This window comes from Schistocerca nitens, chromosome 8 (genome assembly GCF_023898315.1).
Source record: "Schistocerca nitens isolate TAMUIC-IGC-003100 chromosome 8, iqSchNite1.1, whole genome shotgun sequence".
NCBI classification, from domain to species: domain Eukaryota; kingdom Metazoa; phylum Arthropoda; class Insecta; order Orthoptera; family Acrididae; genus Schistocerca; species Schistocerca nitens.
In genome coordinates, this window is record NC_064621.1 from 20,154,605 (window position 1) to 20,171,062 (window position 16,458).

At 41.7% G+C, this 16,458-nt stretch overlaps 1 protein-coding gene across 2 annotated transcripts in view; it reads left to right on the forward strand.

Annotated features, from left to right (window-relative positions):
• The window catches only part of LOC126198936 (DNA-directed RNA polymerase III subunit RPC3), a 106,721-nt gene that overhangs the window by 33,449 nt on the left and 56,814 nt on the right, over window positions 1-16,458 (forward strand). The window contains exons 4-5 of one of the 2 annotated variants that reach the window (XM_049935575.1): window positions 2,081-2,336; window positions 2,470-2,681. In XM_049935575.1, coding sequence (XP_049791532.1) covers window positions 2,081-2,336; window positions 2,470-2,681 — 468 coding nt within the window. Of the gene's footprint in view, window positions 1-2,077; window positions 2,337-2,469; window positions 2,682-16,458 lie in introns of both variants that reach the window. The other variant, XM_049935574.1, reaches the window with a different exon arrangement.

The window sequence follows — 16,458 nt, forward strand, 5'->3', positions numbered from 1 at the left end:
TGGTTTTTTTGTAGTTGTTGTGTTTTGGATCAACTGACAATATTGCTTTTGCTTGAACATCACACACTTTTACTTCGTCCTGTAGTTCACGTGAGACATATTTTGATAGCTTTTAATGTAAAAAGATAAGTTTTCATTGCAAATTGCCAGGTATTCCTTTCAGTGTTCTTATAAATGGTAATGAATTTAATTCCATAATTTCAGGTTCAAATAGAGCAATAATTTAGTTACATTATTGTTGTTGGTGGTGGTGGTGGCGGTTGTTGTTGTTGTTGTTGTTGTTGTTTCATTGTTTTTAGCCAACTTTGTTGGACCTGTAAGCTGTTGTTTTTACTGTAATTTTCAGTAAAGTGATCATGATGTGGAGTAACATACAAGCAGCATTTTTTACACTAATGCACTCACATGGTATACAGAACATATTTATCTGAAAGAAGAATAAAGATTGTTCCTAGAATTATGGCAGAGAACGTATATATCAGCAGATGCATAGATTCTCATTTACAACGAAAACAACACTGAAAGCTCTTTATTATCTTGTGTTTAGTTTTTCTTCTCCTTGCTATTAACATTGGCACTAATTTTATTTCATGTGTTGAAGGCATTTATTTTAGGTAAATATTAATCAGTTTTCATGGTAGTACTTTTTACGTGTATGGGTAATATGAATAAAGTGACAAGCTACAGTGGATCAAAGTATAAATCGATGCATTCTGTTTATTTATGCTGCAATGAGACTAGTACAGCATACAGCAGGTATGACCCATTAATGTAATTAATTTTTTTATTTGGAACTGACCTGAGATTAGCGTTAAAAGCAATCATTGATTTTAGGCTTCTTTCTTAATTGTTTGAAGTTCATATATGAAGTTTCAGTACATCTTGAAGTATTGGAACTTAACCAATGTTGTTGTTGTGGTCTTCAGTCCTGAGACTGGTTTGATGCAGCTCTCCATGCTACTCTATCCTGTGCAAGCTTCTTCATCTCCCAGTACCTACTGCAACCTACATCCTTCTGAATCTGCTTAGTGTATTCATCTCTTGGTCTCCCTCTACGATTTTTACCCTCCACGCTGCCCTCCAATGCTAAATTTGTGATCCCTTGATGCCTCAAAACATGTCCTACCAACCGATCCCTTCTTCTAGTCAAGTTGTGCCACAAACTTCTCTTCTCCCCAATCCTATTCAATACCTCCTCATTAGTTACGTGATCTACCCACCTTATCTTCAGCATTCTTCTGTAGCACCACATTTCGGAAGCTTCTATTCTCTTCTTGTCCAAACTAGTTATCGTCCATGTTTCACTTCCATACATGGCTACACTCCATACAAATACTTTCAGAAACGACTTCCTGACACTTAAATCTATACTCGATGTTAACAAATTTCTCTTCTTCAGAAACGATTTCCTTGCCATTGCCAGTCTACATTTTATATCCTCTCTACTTCGACCATCATCAGTTATTTTACTCCCTAACTAACTTAACCAAATCACTTTCAATTTTAAGAACTTTCTGCCCTGGACAGACAAAATTGTATTTCTAAATAACATTTAGGCATAAGGGGTAGACTGGAATAATCATAATATGCTGTAAAGTTTTCTGTCTAATATTCATGCTCAGCCGAAATTGCATAAAACTCTTTTGCAAGTAGTCATGAAAAACTTTCATGACCACCTGTCATTTAAGATGGTTTTAATTTCTCTGTTTGGTAACATGAGCAGTTCTGAATGTTAGTGATGGTATCATCATCATCTTCATTATTCATTCATTATCGACAGAATCATTTCAATATCCTTCCTCACAGAGATGAAAGAGCATATAGTTAAGGGGGGGGGGGGGAGACAAAGTGAGACTAGAACTGTATGCTTGCATGATACCATTGTGGGATTTACTCATTTGCTCTTTGTAACCAAAAATCAGTATTTCCTATAATTTAATTATTTTCCTGCAAGTCAGAATCTCAGTTTTCTTCACAATGAATACACTCGCTCATACAACAATGTTACAGTAATTATCTAATCAGGTTAATAAATGTTAATGTTCCAAAATGTGACAATATTAATTTTTCCTTGCAGCAGGTGATGGCAACTTAAATCTGGTTACACTGCGTGACAAATTTTTCCTTCTCATAAGTAAACAATTCCTGATGAGATGCCCATCTGTTTCGGAGGAAGCAGATATCCCTGCCCTAAAAGTAAAGGAACGAGAATTATATCTGCCTCCAGAACTGAATATGAAGGCTCTGAGTAACATGGAAAAGCAAATACAAGATAAACCAGGAGATGATGGCATCTATTGGAGGGTAAATTATGATAGGTTTCATCAAGAATTCAGGTTAGTAGTATGAGAGGGTGTGCACTTTGTGTGTGTGTGTTAAGTGGAATTTACTTTATTCTAATATCATGCAAGTGCACTACATGCTCATTGTGTGATGCGAAATTTTGCAGATAGTTTGAAATGTCAACAGGGACCAGGTGATGGTTGCTGCCATAGGTCGCCGATTAGATGAGAATGCTGCAGAACTGATGAAGCATCTCTTAAATCAGATGTATTTGCGCACAGAGCCGTGGGCTGCAACATCAAACCCTATTCCATACACAGAATTGAAAGAAGCCATAAGAAAGTCAAATACACATCCTCAGTTGCAACAGTATCTTGACCAATATCTGAAGATGTTAGGTATGATTCAATGTCTTCACATATGTTTCTGTGCACTGTGCAAACGCGCGCGCGCATGCAGACACACACACACACACACACACACACACACACACACACACACACACACACACACACCACCTTAATATGTTGGTAATTATAAAAGAAATTGTGTAAGAGATTGAGGAGAGTAAATACACAGAAGCTGAAAGAAAATCGTTCATGATTATCTGGTTGTGTCTGGAAGAGTAGTAGTCGGGGAGGGGATAAAGGAAAAAGGAGATAAGGTAAAATACGATTGAGAGTAATCATGAAACAAACATGCCCAGTAGGGGAGGGATGGGTTCTGTTTCCCTGCTGGGTTTTGAGAATATACAAAGGAAAGGTAGGAAAAAAAATTGTGAACACACACCGCACCTTGGAACTGGCATCATAATAGACAAAATTATTTTTGACTCAATTTTCAGCTTTGAATCCCAATCTGAAATACTCTCCACACTTACCTTCAAATCTGCTAACAAAATATACACCGTCATGAATGCACATGCGCCCCCCCCCTCCCGCCCCCCAATAAATGGAGACAGTAGAAAGGCAGAGAAAATGTGGAATGTTTTTGGGATGTGTCTGGACTGGACTCTGGCCTAAACTTTTAGGCTGGAGGTTTTAGTGTATTGCAGAGTGGCTGACTCCTCCCCTTTTTTCCTTGCAGTCAGCCAGCCACCTTCATCTGCTACATTGTTTTAGCTCCCTCTATCATTTTCTTTGTTTTACTGCTGACGCCCTGCTTCATCCCACGCTTCGGTGTGGGTGAGCACATATTTTTCAATGATTGTTCCCCGTGTTTTATGTTCCGTTTTATATAAATGTTTTGAGTTTCTGAAGTTACTGAACGGGCGCTGAAGACCTTGCTGTCGTGTGCCCAAAAACCCTCTACTACTACTACTACTACAATGCTGTTTGGAAAAGTCCAGAAAAACTCAATGTCCTACTTAAATACCGAACTAGGGAAGGAGTAGAAATACAGAAAAATTGTTGGAAATGTCCCATCACATAACAGACCTAATCAAAATGGCTTCAGGCTGATAAAATTACACCAAGCACACAACATGATCCTGAAATCTACAGCCTTTAAAAAGCTATCTGGAAAGCTACAAACATGTGCCTCATCAAACCCCCAACTAAGTGAACTCCAACTCAATCATGTGGCAGTGAAACTGAAGTTCCATTAAGAAATACAAAATGTCAGAGTTCGCAGAGGAAGCAACCCAGATTCTGATTCCCCTCACCACTCTTTGGCGAGTTTGTGGTTGGCTACCACAGGGTCTCAGCCTTTGCAGCATCTTTTCCCCCCTGTGTGGCATGTCTATCCTCTTGCTATTCTTTTTCCTCTCCCTTGGGAAACATGTCTGGGATATTTTTGGGACTGTGTTCTGCATTTTCAGTAGCCCGACATCAGAACAGTCCCTTTACCATTTTTTCATTCTTGATTTCTTTCTTCATTCCCCATCCCCTATCCTTCCCTGGCTTCAGTATTTGAGGTTCCTCTTTCCCTTCTTCCTCTCTTTGCGCTCCTGAAGGCCGGCTTATGCGTCTGATGCATAACAGTTGTCTGGTAATGTCTAATCCCCACCTCGTATTGACAAGTATGGTTTGCACACGTACCCCCTGGAACAGGCCAGGCCCAGGGAGGGGTAACTGCTGAGCTGCTACCTTCCCAGATTGCCAGTTGGTCCCTGTCAGGTGTTTGGTAGGTGTGACCGGAGGTGCAATCACTCACCTAAGGCGGGTGAGCCCCCGCTCTGAGGGGCTCCACCAGTTGGAAGGAGCGTGCCATCGGAGACGCAGGCAATCGTGGGAGATTTTCTCACAATAAGCCACACATCATCTTCTCAGTCAACATCTACTAAACATACACGGAATGAGGCTAGTGTTTCAAAGACCCTCCCAGCTGCGCCTCAGTTCCTCGTGGTTTCACGTACTGAAGACAGTCAGTCCTTTGCTATGTTTAACCCATTCATTATTCAGAAAGGTGTTGATGCAATTGCCGGCCCTGTGAAATCCTCCTCTCGCAATGGCAATGGCCCTTCACTTTTTGAGACTCTTTGCGGTTCTCAGGCACAACAACTGCTTACAGCTTCTCTCCTCCACAGCTATCCTATTCATGTCAGGGCCCATCGAACATTGAATTCTTCACATGGTGTTACTTACTTAGGCTGTTGGTGGTCTGACCCACTCTGATCAGGGCGTCAGCAGTTCATTGGAGGATGAAAAAGGTAGGTGCATCCTTAGCACCCACCCACACGCACGCGTCCTTTTTCTGACGTTTTATAGAGCAGTGCTTCCATCGGAGGTCAGTCCAAGCTATGAAGTTATCACAGTGCTACCATACATACCGAACCCGATGTGCTGCTACCGTTGTCATCATTACAACCTATCTCAGTGAGCAGGCTGTCCAGGAGATCCGGGTGAAGAAAAGAGTGCATTACTCCGTTGCTCACAAGTTGTTGGCTAGTTGGAAAAACCGCATTTTACCATCTGGCACTTGCAGCACTTTTCTTGCTACATCCCGCTCCACAAAGTACTTAGCCATGCAGACATGTGATCTCAAATTCAGCAACGTGGTTGTGAAATCACCCAGTGTCACAGAAGCATTCTCTTCTCCTTGTCCTCCTCATCCTCCAGCTGTGCAACAGTCAACCAAATTTTCACTCACATGGCAAAATCACCTGCTGCACACCCGGCAGGCCAGAAAGAATGGAAGAAATACTCCTGCAAAGACTTCTTACATCCCTCCAACCAACAGACATCTTAATCGTCATTTGCCAACCACAAAGACTCCAAGAAATCAAACAAAGACAAACAGTCTTCTCCTTCCCCCCTCAGAGATCCTCTTCGATGGTGCTACCCTCACCCAGCCAATTTCAGTATTGCCAGTGCACAATGCCATCTGTTTCCCTGTCCTGGACTCAGCAGACTGGCCGAGGATGAATTCCACCTTTGTAGATGTCGTGGAGCAGAATCCTCCAGCACCTTCGCCTTGTAGTAGAGAATCTTCGAAGGCGGCACTCGGCAGACACAGAGGTGACACCTCTTCCTTTTTACCCTCCTCCCCTTTCCTCGTCATGACTCTCCTCCAATAGATTGTTTGTAGCATTAGATCCAACAATGTGGAATTACGGCTGCTCTTGGAATCAAAGCGTCCACTTGTTCTCTGACTCCAGGAAACAAAATTGCATCTTCATGACCGCAGTCACATTTCTCAGCTCCACTTTGACCTTCCCCCTGAGGATGTCATTCCATCACATGGGGGAGTCAGGCTGCGCGTCCAGGATGATATTCATAGTCAAACCATCTTCCAGAACACCTGGCTGCAGGCTGTTGTAATATGCATTTTCCTTCTTCAGTTCACCTTTTGCCTTTATACCGTTTACATCCCTCCTTCATTCGGTGTCACCAGGGAAGACTTCCTCACCCCTTTTTCCTGCCCGGTGGCTTGAATGCACACTGTCTCCTTCTAGAACCTGTGCAAGAGGTGCCCTCTTGGCTGTCTGTATCAATCAGCTCAACCTCTTATGCCTTAACACTGGAGCAGCCATGTTCCTTTCAGACACCACGTGCACCTATTTCCATTTGGACCTCTCATTCTGCACTGCCCTGCTTGTCCATTGTCTCGAGTGGTCTATTCTGTCACACACTAGAGCAACTATTTCCATGTGCTATCCATTTGCTGACTCCTACCCCACCTACGGGCAAATCCAAATGGCAGCTTCCTAAGGCCGACTGGAGGCTTTACTCCTTCTCGGTAACCTTTGACGAACAACTTGTCCCCAGTTGTAATGCCCAGGTAGAATACCTTACCAGTGTTATTCTTTCTGCAGCGGGTCATTCCACTCCTTGCACTTCATCTTAACTGTGCTGTGCCTCGGTCACTCGGTGGACTGAGACATGCCGTAGTGCAATTAGTGTGTGGGGACGTTCTCTCTCCATTCTTAACCGTCATCTTATGATGACCAATTGTATTTGTTATAAACAGTTGTGTGCACCGTGTCATCGCATTCTTCAGGATAGCAAAAAAGCTATATGTATTTCATTTACTAGTTCTTTAACAGTTCCTCTCCCTCTCAATCATCTAGGCCAATGTCTGATGGCTTTCTGGGACCAGTATCCATTCCCCAGTTTTCACCCCGACAATAGCAGACGACGTCATTGTGGACCCTATTGCTATCTCGAACACCTTGGACCACTATTTTGCAGAGATTTTTTGCTCCATCCACTACCACCTTGCCTTCCTCCATCAGATATGAGTGGAGGACGCTTGGACAATACCCTTATCTTCTCTGAATCGTGAGTGCTACAGTACCGCTTTTACTACAAGGGAGCTAGATCGTGATCTCACTTCGTCCCAATCCTCCACCCAGGGCTGGACGATGTTCACATTCAAATTTTACAGCACCTATCTCTTGCGGGCAAGCACTGTCCCCTTCATACGTACAACCACATGTGGCCAGATGGCATGTTTCCCAGATGCTGGTGTGAAGCCGCTGTTTTACCCATGCCTAAGCCCGGTAGGGGGCAAATACCTTCCTTGCAGCCACAGCCTAATTTCTCTCACCAGTTGTGTTTGCAATGTGATGAAACGTACGATTCGTGCCCGGCTGGTATGGTGACATGAGTCTCGCAATTTACTAACCAATGCGCATTGTGGATATTGAGTGTGCTGGTGTGCATCAGGGTTGTGTTCTGAGCATCGTATTCTTTGCAGCTACCTTTATCACTATTGTGGCCTGTCTTCCATCAGGCATCTCCAGCTTTTTTTTTTTTTTTTTGTTGACAATTTTGCTTTCTATTGCATTTCTCCATGGACTTCCTTCCTTGAGCGGCATCTTCAGTGATGTCTTGATTATCTTTACTGGTGGAGCAGTGACAATGGCTTTTGCTTTTTCACTGACAAAACTGTTTGTATGAATTTCTGGTGGTCCTAACATCTTGACTCTGTTGCTTGAACCTACGAAATTCTGGGGCTTGTAACATACCCTCTCTGTTATTGTGATTGTTGTTTTGTGCTATTGTAGTTGTAGAAATCTGAAATTATTGTAGCGGTTTGCTTAGTCAGCCGTACTTCGGAATATTTAACATTAAATGGAAACTGAAACTTGCATAATAAATACTTCGCGTGAAGTGTGATTTGCGGCATAAACAAAATTTAATTGCAGAGATGCAATCCACTGAATATTAACAGAAAAGCTTTAGAACAATGCGCACGACTGACTAGACACATTCAGAGGGTACGTACATTCACGTGCGAGTGGTTGCGATCTGATGAGAAAGATCTATCTAATTTTTTTTTTCGTAAAATAATTACGTCGTAACACACTCGGAGATTGCGAACATACAATCAGGGTAGAGGCACGTACGTTCTATCATTCCCCGTGGTCTGCATAAAAGAATTGCAATTATTTAAATTTAAGAATATTTCTTTTTCTATCGGACTCCTATTTTTATACGAAATGGAAGATAGCAGGTTCTGAATGTCTTGGCACATACACATCGGAATTAATCTTAGCGGCCACCAAAGGAAAGTAGTGAGCACAATCACGTACCTCTAATGTTGAGCAGTGCCGTCATAAAGATCATCGCCTCCATCTAAAATTCGCCTTCTCGAATTAACAGAATAATTTGTACTCCATTGGTATGGGATTTAGGCTTGATCTTGACAGAAATTATAAAACACATTTTTCATCATTTAACACACACATAGACACGAAATTATACAATACGTCTTTACACCAGCACATCAGAACAAAAAGTAGTTAATACTAGAAGTAATAAAAGAATCTCGAAATTAGTCCTTTGTCTATCAAGGATAAAACAGTTTTTCAGAGTATTCCTCTGGTATGACAGTCGAACAAATTTTCTTCTTGTATCTTTGAGATTAAATTACAACATTTTTTAGTTCCTTTTGAGGCTCATACTTGATTGGAAACTTTTTTGGTCGTCCCACGCGTCTTACTTGGCCGGCTGCTGTACCCAGTCCCTCAGTGTTGTGTATGTCCTCAGCAGTACTTCATGAAAAATGGATCGGACCACCCTCCGCCATTTGTAACACTCCCTTGTTTGTTCGATACTAGACTATGGGTGTTTCAATGATGCACCTTCGCGTCCATCCCTCTTAGGTCATCTCAATAAAATCCGCCATTGTGGCATTCATTTGGCCACTGGTGCATTTTACACTAGCATGGGTGACCGTCTGTATGCAGAAGCTGCTGAACTACCACTGTCATACTGATGTTATGTTCTCCGCAGTGGATACACGTGCCGTTTGCCTGCCGTGCCTCGCCACCCGTCCCATGCCTCTTCTTCGATGACTCCTTTGACTGCCAGTATGGGGAGCACCCCTCTTCTCTGTTACCTCTTGGGGTTTGCTTTTGGCTATTGCTCTAGCAGCTTAACTTCATGCTACCTGCCACTTTCCCGGTGATTGTGAACCCTTCACCACCTCGGCTTCATGCGGCGGCCCGTTTTCACCGTGGACTTCATTCGCTTCCTGAGGACACTACTCCTGACTTCCTGTATCATTGCATGTTTCTCGACCTTTGCACAGAACTTCACAACAATATCTTTGTGCGTACTGATGGCTGCCTGACTGACTGTGGTGTCGGGCGTTCCTTCGTTATTGGTACTGATGATTTTCGGTCTCAGCTTCTGGATCACTGCTCAGTATTTACAGCAGAGCTTTTCGTCCTGTATCAGACCACACAGTACATCTGGCAACGCAGGCATTTCAGTTCTGTCATTTGCTCAGACATTCTTAGTGTGCTTCGAGCCTCTGTGGGCTGTACACCATCCCTCCCTTGGTGCAATGGGTCTAGGAAAGCTGTCACTTGCTCACTCTCAATGGAGCCGCTGTGATGTTTTGTGGGTCCCTGGTCACGTCAGTCTAACAGGAAACACAACTGCCAAGGCTACTGTCTTACTTCGGCCCGCTAGTCCTTCCATCCCATCTGATGATCTCTGTGTTGCCGTCTGTCAGCAGGTGGTGTCACTTTGGCGTCACCACTGGTCTTCCCTTCATGGGAACAAGCACCACAGAATGAACCTTTGAGCAGGCACCCTGTTTTTTATAACACAAGCAAGCACGCGACGCACTTTGTACACATGTATAGAATAGCTGTCTTTATGTTACCAAGGTAAACATGTATGTTCAAATTCACAGTTGAATTGTAGTTTATGTAAACAACAAGAAAATAAACTCACATAATATGAGTTGTACCACTGTTTTATTAAACAATAATGAAATAAATTTTCACTATAACACTCTGTTGCCAAGAACAGGTGTTACGGAGACAGTAATGACCCACTCGAAGCATTAAGCAGACGCCAGCCAGCCGCTTATTAGAACACTAATTATCTCGTAGACAACTACCTCAATATGGGATTATGTTGCTTGTTTATAATTGGGGTCATTTTTTTGTACAGATCGTAAATTTTTTTCTCGCCTAGCTCACTTTATATTTTATATTGCTGCGGGTCACTTGGACGTATGACAACACAATTCATTGCTGTGTTACCTAAACCAGTAATGAAGAAATAGGTATGGGTTTTCAGTTGTGAAACAACAATGGAACTGCGCAAAATCATCTTAGTTTTGGTTGGTGCACTTCATACACAAGCGTGCCCACTCGAGGGTTAAACCTCTCTCTGTAGCTTGGCCGTCCTCCTCTAGCCCGTCTCGCTGCTAGATCATTTTAGCTAGGTTGCATATTGGGCACTATCTTTTTAGCCATCGCCATTGTCATCAACCTTTGACGGTTCACCATTTCCTGAGAGAATGCAATTATGTTTGAATTTATGCATGCTGTCTGAGTTATCGGCTGTTTTAATGAACAACGCACAAGCTGTTGACTCTGTTTTACTTTTTACCCATCTTAGCAATATGGCGAAGGACACTTAATCTTTAGATCAGGATCTGAATTGTCTCTATGGTGTATTTTATGGCTCTTTCTTCAAGAGAAAGTCCCTTTTTTTGCTGTCTTCCCTTCCATCAATTGGGCTTAACATGTTCTATGGTTCTGACATGGGCGTGTATGACTGCAGTTGTTTTTGTGCCCTAAAACAAAACAAACAAACAACCAGTGGACTCTGATCACTACCTTTCTAAAATAAAACTCAAAATCATTCCCAAAAGAAAAGATGGAACCAACAATCCCAATAGAAGAAAATGGTCTCCAGAAAAGATAATAAACTCCTAGGAGTTTCCCCTCACAACTGTTAACATGTGAAACCATAACTGGGATCAAATAAAAGAAAGCATAATAAGTAAAGCTGAACAGTTAGCTTCCATAAACAAAGCCAAAACACCTGTCTGGTGAACAGAAAAATGTGACAGACTCCTTGAACTAAGAAGAAAAGCGTGGCAACCATGACAGTCACGGGAAAATTAACGTAAGAGACAAAATGTCTTAAACATAAGAAAATTAGTGAGCAAAAATATCAAAAGAATAAAAAAGCCCAATAAGACTGGCACCCCTTTAAATCAACAAAGATTTCATAAAAAGTGACACAAGGAACCTTTATAAGACTTTTCAACAAATACAGCCTTGACCCTACAGCGCCAAGATGAAAATGGAATATTGCCCACAACAGTAGAGGTAATTCCAAAATATTGGCAGAATATTTCAGAAAACTTCTCAATTGTGAAGAATCTGTAGATAAAAATGGACTTTAAGATCTCAACAATAACCAGCCCTAACTCTGAACCACCCTACACCAAGAAACTAGTCATTTCAGATCGCATAAACTATAAAACGTCGGGAGGAAAACAAGTCACAGCTGAATGTTGGAAAAATGTCAACAGAAATACCGTAGTTTATCTCCAAAATCTGGATAAATGAAAGAATCGCAGGTGAATGGAAGATGGCTCTCATCCACCCATTCCATAAGAAAGGATAGAGATCTGAACCCAACTACAGAGGGATGTCATTCATTGTCACAATGTACAAGATTTCTCTAAAGTCCTACTAGACAGGGGAGAACCCCAATTAGACCATCGATTTGGAGAATACCATGTGGGATTCAGGGAAAGAACAACCTGCCCAGAACAAATCCTAAACCTCAAAAATCTTATGATCTATCAGAAGTCATTGACTTTCAGAAAGCATACAGCTCCATAGGTTGGGAATCCCTCATCTTTATACTAAGAGAATTAAACCTAGACCAAGAACCTAATCAGAGAAAGCCTTACAAACACATACTCAAAAGTCAAATTCATGGGAAAACTTTCTGACCCTTTTGAGATAAAAATGAGTGTACAGCAAGGAGATGGTCTCTCCCCTCTGCCATTTAACTGTGCCCCAGAAAAAGTAGTCAGTGTGGAGTAGAAGAGCTATAGTGGAATCCAAATGGAACAAGAAACAAAGGCATCAAAGTCAGTTGTCTAGCCTTTGCGGATGATACTGCTATGAACTGAGATCTGGGAAGAAGTCAAAGCACAGACCTTCGCATTCAGAAACAAGCTGAAAAAATAGGTCTCAAAATCTCCTTTGAAAATATCAAGATAAACGACAAACTTAAAAACCCACCAAGACATATTAGTGGGAGGGGGGGAAAAAAGTAATAAGAGATCGTTGAAGAATTCAAGTATCTTGGAGAATGGATCAGCTGGAGTGCCCTCAAGAGAAGCAATGGAATCTAGAAGTACTAAATTTGAACTGGCCTTACAACTCGCCAAAAACACCTATAACAAAAAGTCCCTTTCATAGAGTGCAAAAACAAGACATTACAGTACAGTAATCAGTCTGGATGCTATGTATGCAGCTGAAACACTGTCCGTCACCGACCATGGCCCACCTGGAAGGCTGCAGATAAAAGAAAGGAAGCTACTAATAAAAATCCTTGGCCCCAGACTCCACAACAACAAAATAATTCACATCAAAAATGGAAATTCTTTACCAAAGTACCAAAACACTCTGACCCAATGAAGAAAAGAAGAATTGATTTTTATGGACACAGATTATACCCAAATAGATTAACAAAATACTTTTTGTTTTTTTTACTACTGCAACAAAAAACCCAAGCCAACTGGTTTAACGAAATGGAGGACGACTTAAGAGAACTCTAAATCACAGAAAATGTGTTCATAGATAAAACTGAAAAAATAACAGACAACACCAAAAGAGGTTTCAAGTCAAAATGAACAACCTAAGTCTGAAGAAGAGGAAGAAGAAGAAGAAAAAGAATAATAGAATGCAATATCAGAAAAAATGAAACTTAATACAAAATTCAAATAAGAGGGAGACCAATGATCAAAAGAATAGCATGAATTAAAGGCTTTGCAAATAACAAGCTGGGAAGTCATTTGAGAATCGCAGAGTTTGTAAGGATTTTTTGTAGGGATGGAGACGCAGATAACTTCCATGGCCCGTTGTTGTTTTGTAGCACACCACATTCAGTGGCCGGATATTGGCTGTTGTTGTGCAGTCACTTTGCTTACGTCTGTTTGTTATGCCTGACAGCTTCATGCTGGTCATTTCAACGTGAAATATTCGACAGGCTACTTGTCAAACTTTCCGCTTGCAGAAGGTACTTGGTGAGCAGTGGAAGCCAGCTCAGTTCAGCATAGGCTGCTGTAGATAGAACAAGCTCCAGTTTCCTTATAAAGATCTGAAAAGCATTAATTTGTTGGTTTTCTCAGTAATTTTTCTTGCTTCATTCTGTATTTTAACAAACCACTCCCACATTATCGCATTCGGGAGAACGACGGATCAAGTCCGTGTCCGGCCATCCTGATTTAGGTTTTTCATGATTTCCCTAAATCGCTTCAGGCAAATGGTGGGATGGTTCCTTTGAAAGGGCACGGCCAACTTTCTTCCCCATCCTTCCCTAATCTGATGGGACCGATGACCTCGCTGTTTGGTCCCTTCCCGACAGCCAACCAACTAACCAACCAACCACTCCCACATTAGGTCTGAAGTTACTGCTTTACACATTTTCAATTAAGCAAGCCTGACAGCGCAACATCGGATTAACTATCTAAATGCTACTGCTGTGTTGCGTGTAGTATAGTCACTATTAGATCAGTAATATTGATAATGGCTGGTGAAACGTTCGTGCTCATGACTAAGGTGATGATCTGCATATAAATTTAAATTCGTAATAAATTTTCACTAATTTAAGGAGATTGTCTCAAAAGAAAATATGTTTTGAAGTAGGTAAAATGATTCAGTATTATTAAAATACTTATCTTGATGATTCAGAGGTGTTAACGATTGTTGTTCAAATAGCCATATTCTTTGTGTTTGCTACAGAAAGTAGTAAGGTGATTCTCCTGGAATATGTTGTATCCTCACATCATTCACAATCTCTTTGTTGCTTGCAGACCGTCCCAAACCTGTTGCTTGCAGAGCATCCCAAGCCATTGTTAGCATAGCATTTAGAATAAGAATGAACTTACACTTGTATTTTTAAAAATTATATTATTGTAGGGAATTTTGTTTTGGCAGTTATGAAGCTATATGCATAACCTTCATAAACCTTATTGATAAAGTCTCCATGTGTTGTAAGAATCTGTAGCAACTACAGTTGATCTTTAAAACACCACACTCAGTTTGTGTTGCGGAGTGTTTTCAAAAATGTAGCTCTTGGTGTGTGAAATGTATTACACGAAATGATTTTCTTGGAGAAAAAACTGCGGGAACTATAGTCCACAATGGATACAGATGGTGTACATATTATGTCATTCATTACTTTAATCAGACACGAAAATTGAGGAACAGAAATACTCCAGAGAAAACCAGAGCAACCTCATGAAAGAAGGAGTAATGTATAAACAAAGATGCTGCTTGGTAGCCTGTCACATAGGCACGAAGATAGTCCACACTTTCAATTATTTGTTAGTATCACCAGACAGCCCCCTCTTGTAGAGCAGAGCTCCTGGAACGAAAGGAAACTTGTGCCGAATTATCTTGCATGCTCTTGTGTGGACTGGCATCGGTATCATTGAGTGTGGGGGGGGGGGGGGGCTCATCAAAAGGATAAGCATGTGGTGACACTCTGCTGATGATGACAGTGGGGTTGTGGAGAGGACCAGAGGAGTGGAGGCTTAGTCAGCAGGGGAAGGTCTAGAAGCAGGCATTGGCCAATGGGGAGGATACAGTTGCGCAGTGTCAGCTGATGGAAGCAGTTAAGCTCGTTTTACCCTTTCAATGGAAACCCTGTTTGACTTGGCATTAATGAAGAGTGTTGTTGTGTGAACCTCTATTTCTAAAACTGGGAAGGACCCGGTGTAAGGTAGTTGTAAGGGTGCTTTAATGACATCAGTATACACCATGACATGGATACATTGAACAAGGGTTTTATGAACGGAAATGGGTGGATTTGCATGGCGAGAAGTCATTGAAGGTTGGAAATATGCAATGCAGTTCCCTCAGCTGTAGCAGCAATGAGCAGGAATCTTTAGATTGATTTTCTTGTTGCATGGAGTAAAAGTCCAACAGAAGTTTCAAGGTTTCACCATGCACAATTTCTGCTTCTAAAGTGCCAGTTTGCAAGCTGAGTAATACAGTGGCAATGTTGTTAGTCAGGATGACTTGTGACACTGTAGTGCTAACTTCAGTGTCCTGTGCCAGTGTGCCACTATGCTGTTTCTTGTTGGCTGGTAGCTGGTGGAATAATGATGAGTGAACCCACGTAAAGCAACTAGTTTGTTGAACAAAGAGGACTAAAATTGTTGAACTTGATCTGTCGGGCACTCAGACCTTAAAATATAAGTAGTTAAAAGGCTCGTGCAACTGTCTCTGCAGAAATATCCATGAAGGGCATGGTTTCGACCTAATGAATAGACCTGTCAGTAGCTGTAAGAAGATATCTGAATCCTTGTGCCTGGATAGTATCCCTAAGACATCTGTGGACATGAGGAAAACAGCATGTTTGTTATCAAAAGAAGAGAGACTTGTTGACAATGTGTCTGACTTTGGCCAGCTGACAAGGTTAACAGATTTTAACCAGTAAATGATAATCATGTCGTACTCTTGGCCAAACATATGTGCCGTTTACCTTATGAGTACTTGTGTTGGCTCCAGAATGAGCAAGGTCATGAATTGCGTAAAAGTCTGTTTTCTACAATGGAAAGGAATGAAAGATCAAGGTCAACTCTGAGAAACGTGGTACCAGACAAGGATGTTACCTGTTGGTTCTTGTTTTAGCTGCATTCCAGTCTTTGATTTCGTAAGGAACTCGAATTAAGACCTTGCCTGTTCCTGTGCCATAGCTAGTTGTGTTAGATGCTCCCATGCGGAGAGCATATTGTAGTAGGTGACTATGTAGTCAGCTCCTCACAGGTGACTGAAATCAGTAGTGAATTGCACGATGAATTATAACTGGCAAAAGTGTCAAGGAGAGCAGGAATTGTGAGGGTTATTAAACACCAAAGGAACTGGTTTATGGTCTGTAAAGACAGTGAAATATGTGCCTCAACTTGTGATCAGAAGTGTCCAATTCCTTCGCAGACTGCTGTGTATTCAGAGGTACCAAAAGGCATATTACTGCTGTCTTTTGTACATTTTCTGGTGCTACTGGGATTTGATGATAGGTCTTTTGGAAGTCAGCAACACTAAATATTTGTGAGCCTGCCAGAGCAGCCATAAAATCGTGTAAGTGGGGGGAACAGGATAGCAATCTGGTGTGGTGCGTGCATTCATGGTGAGACTGTCCCCATGCGGATACCATGAACCATCTTTCTTTCAAACTAGAAACAAGGGAGGCACCCAAAGTCTGTCAGAATGCTGGATAACCTCCATAGCCA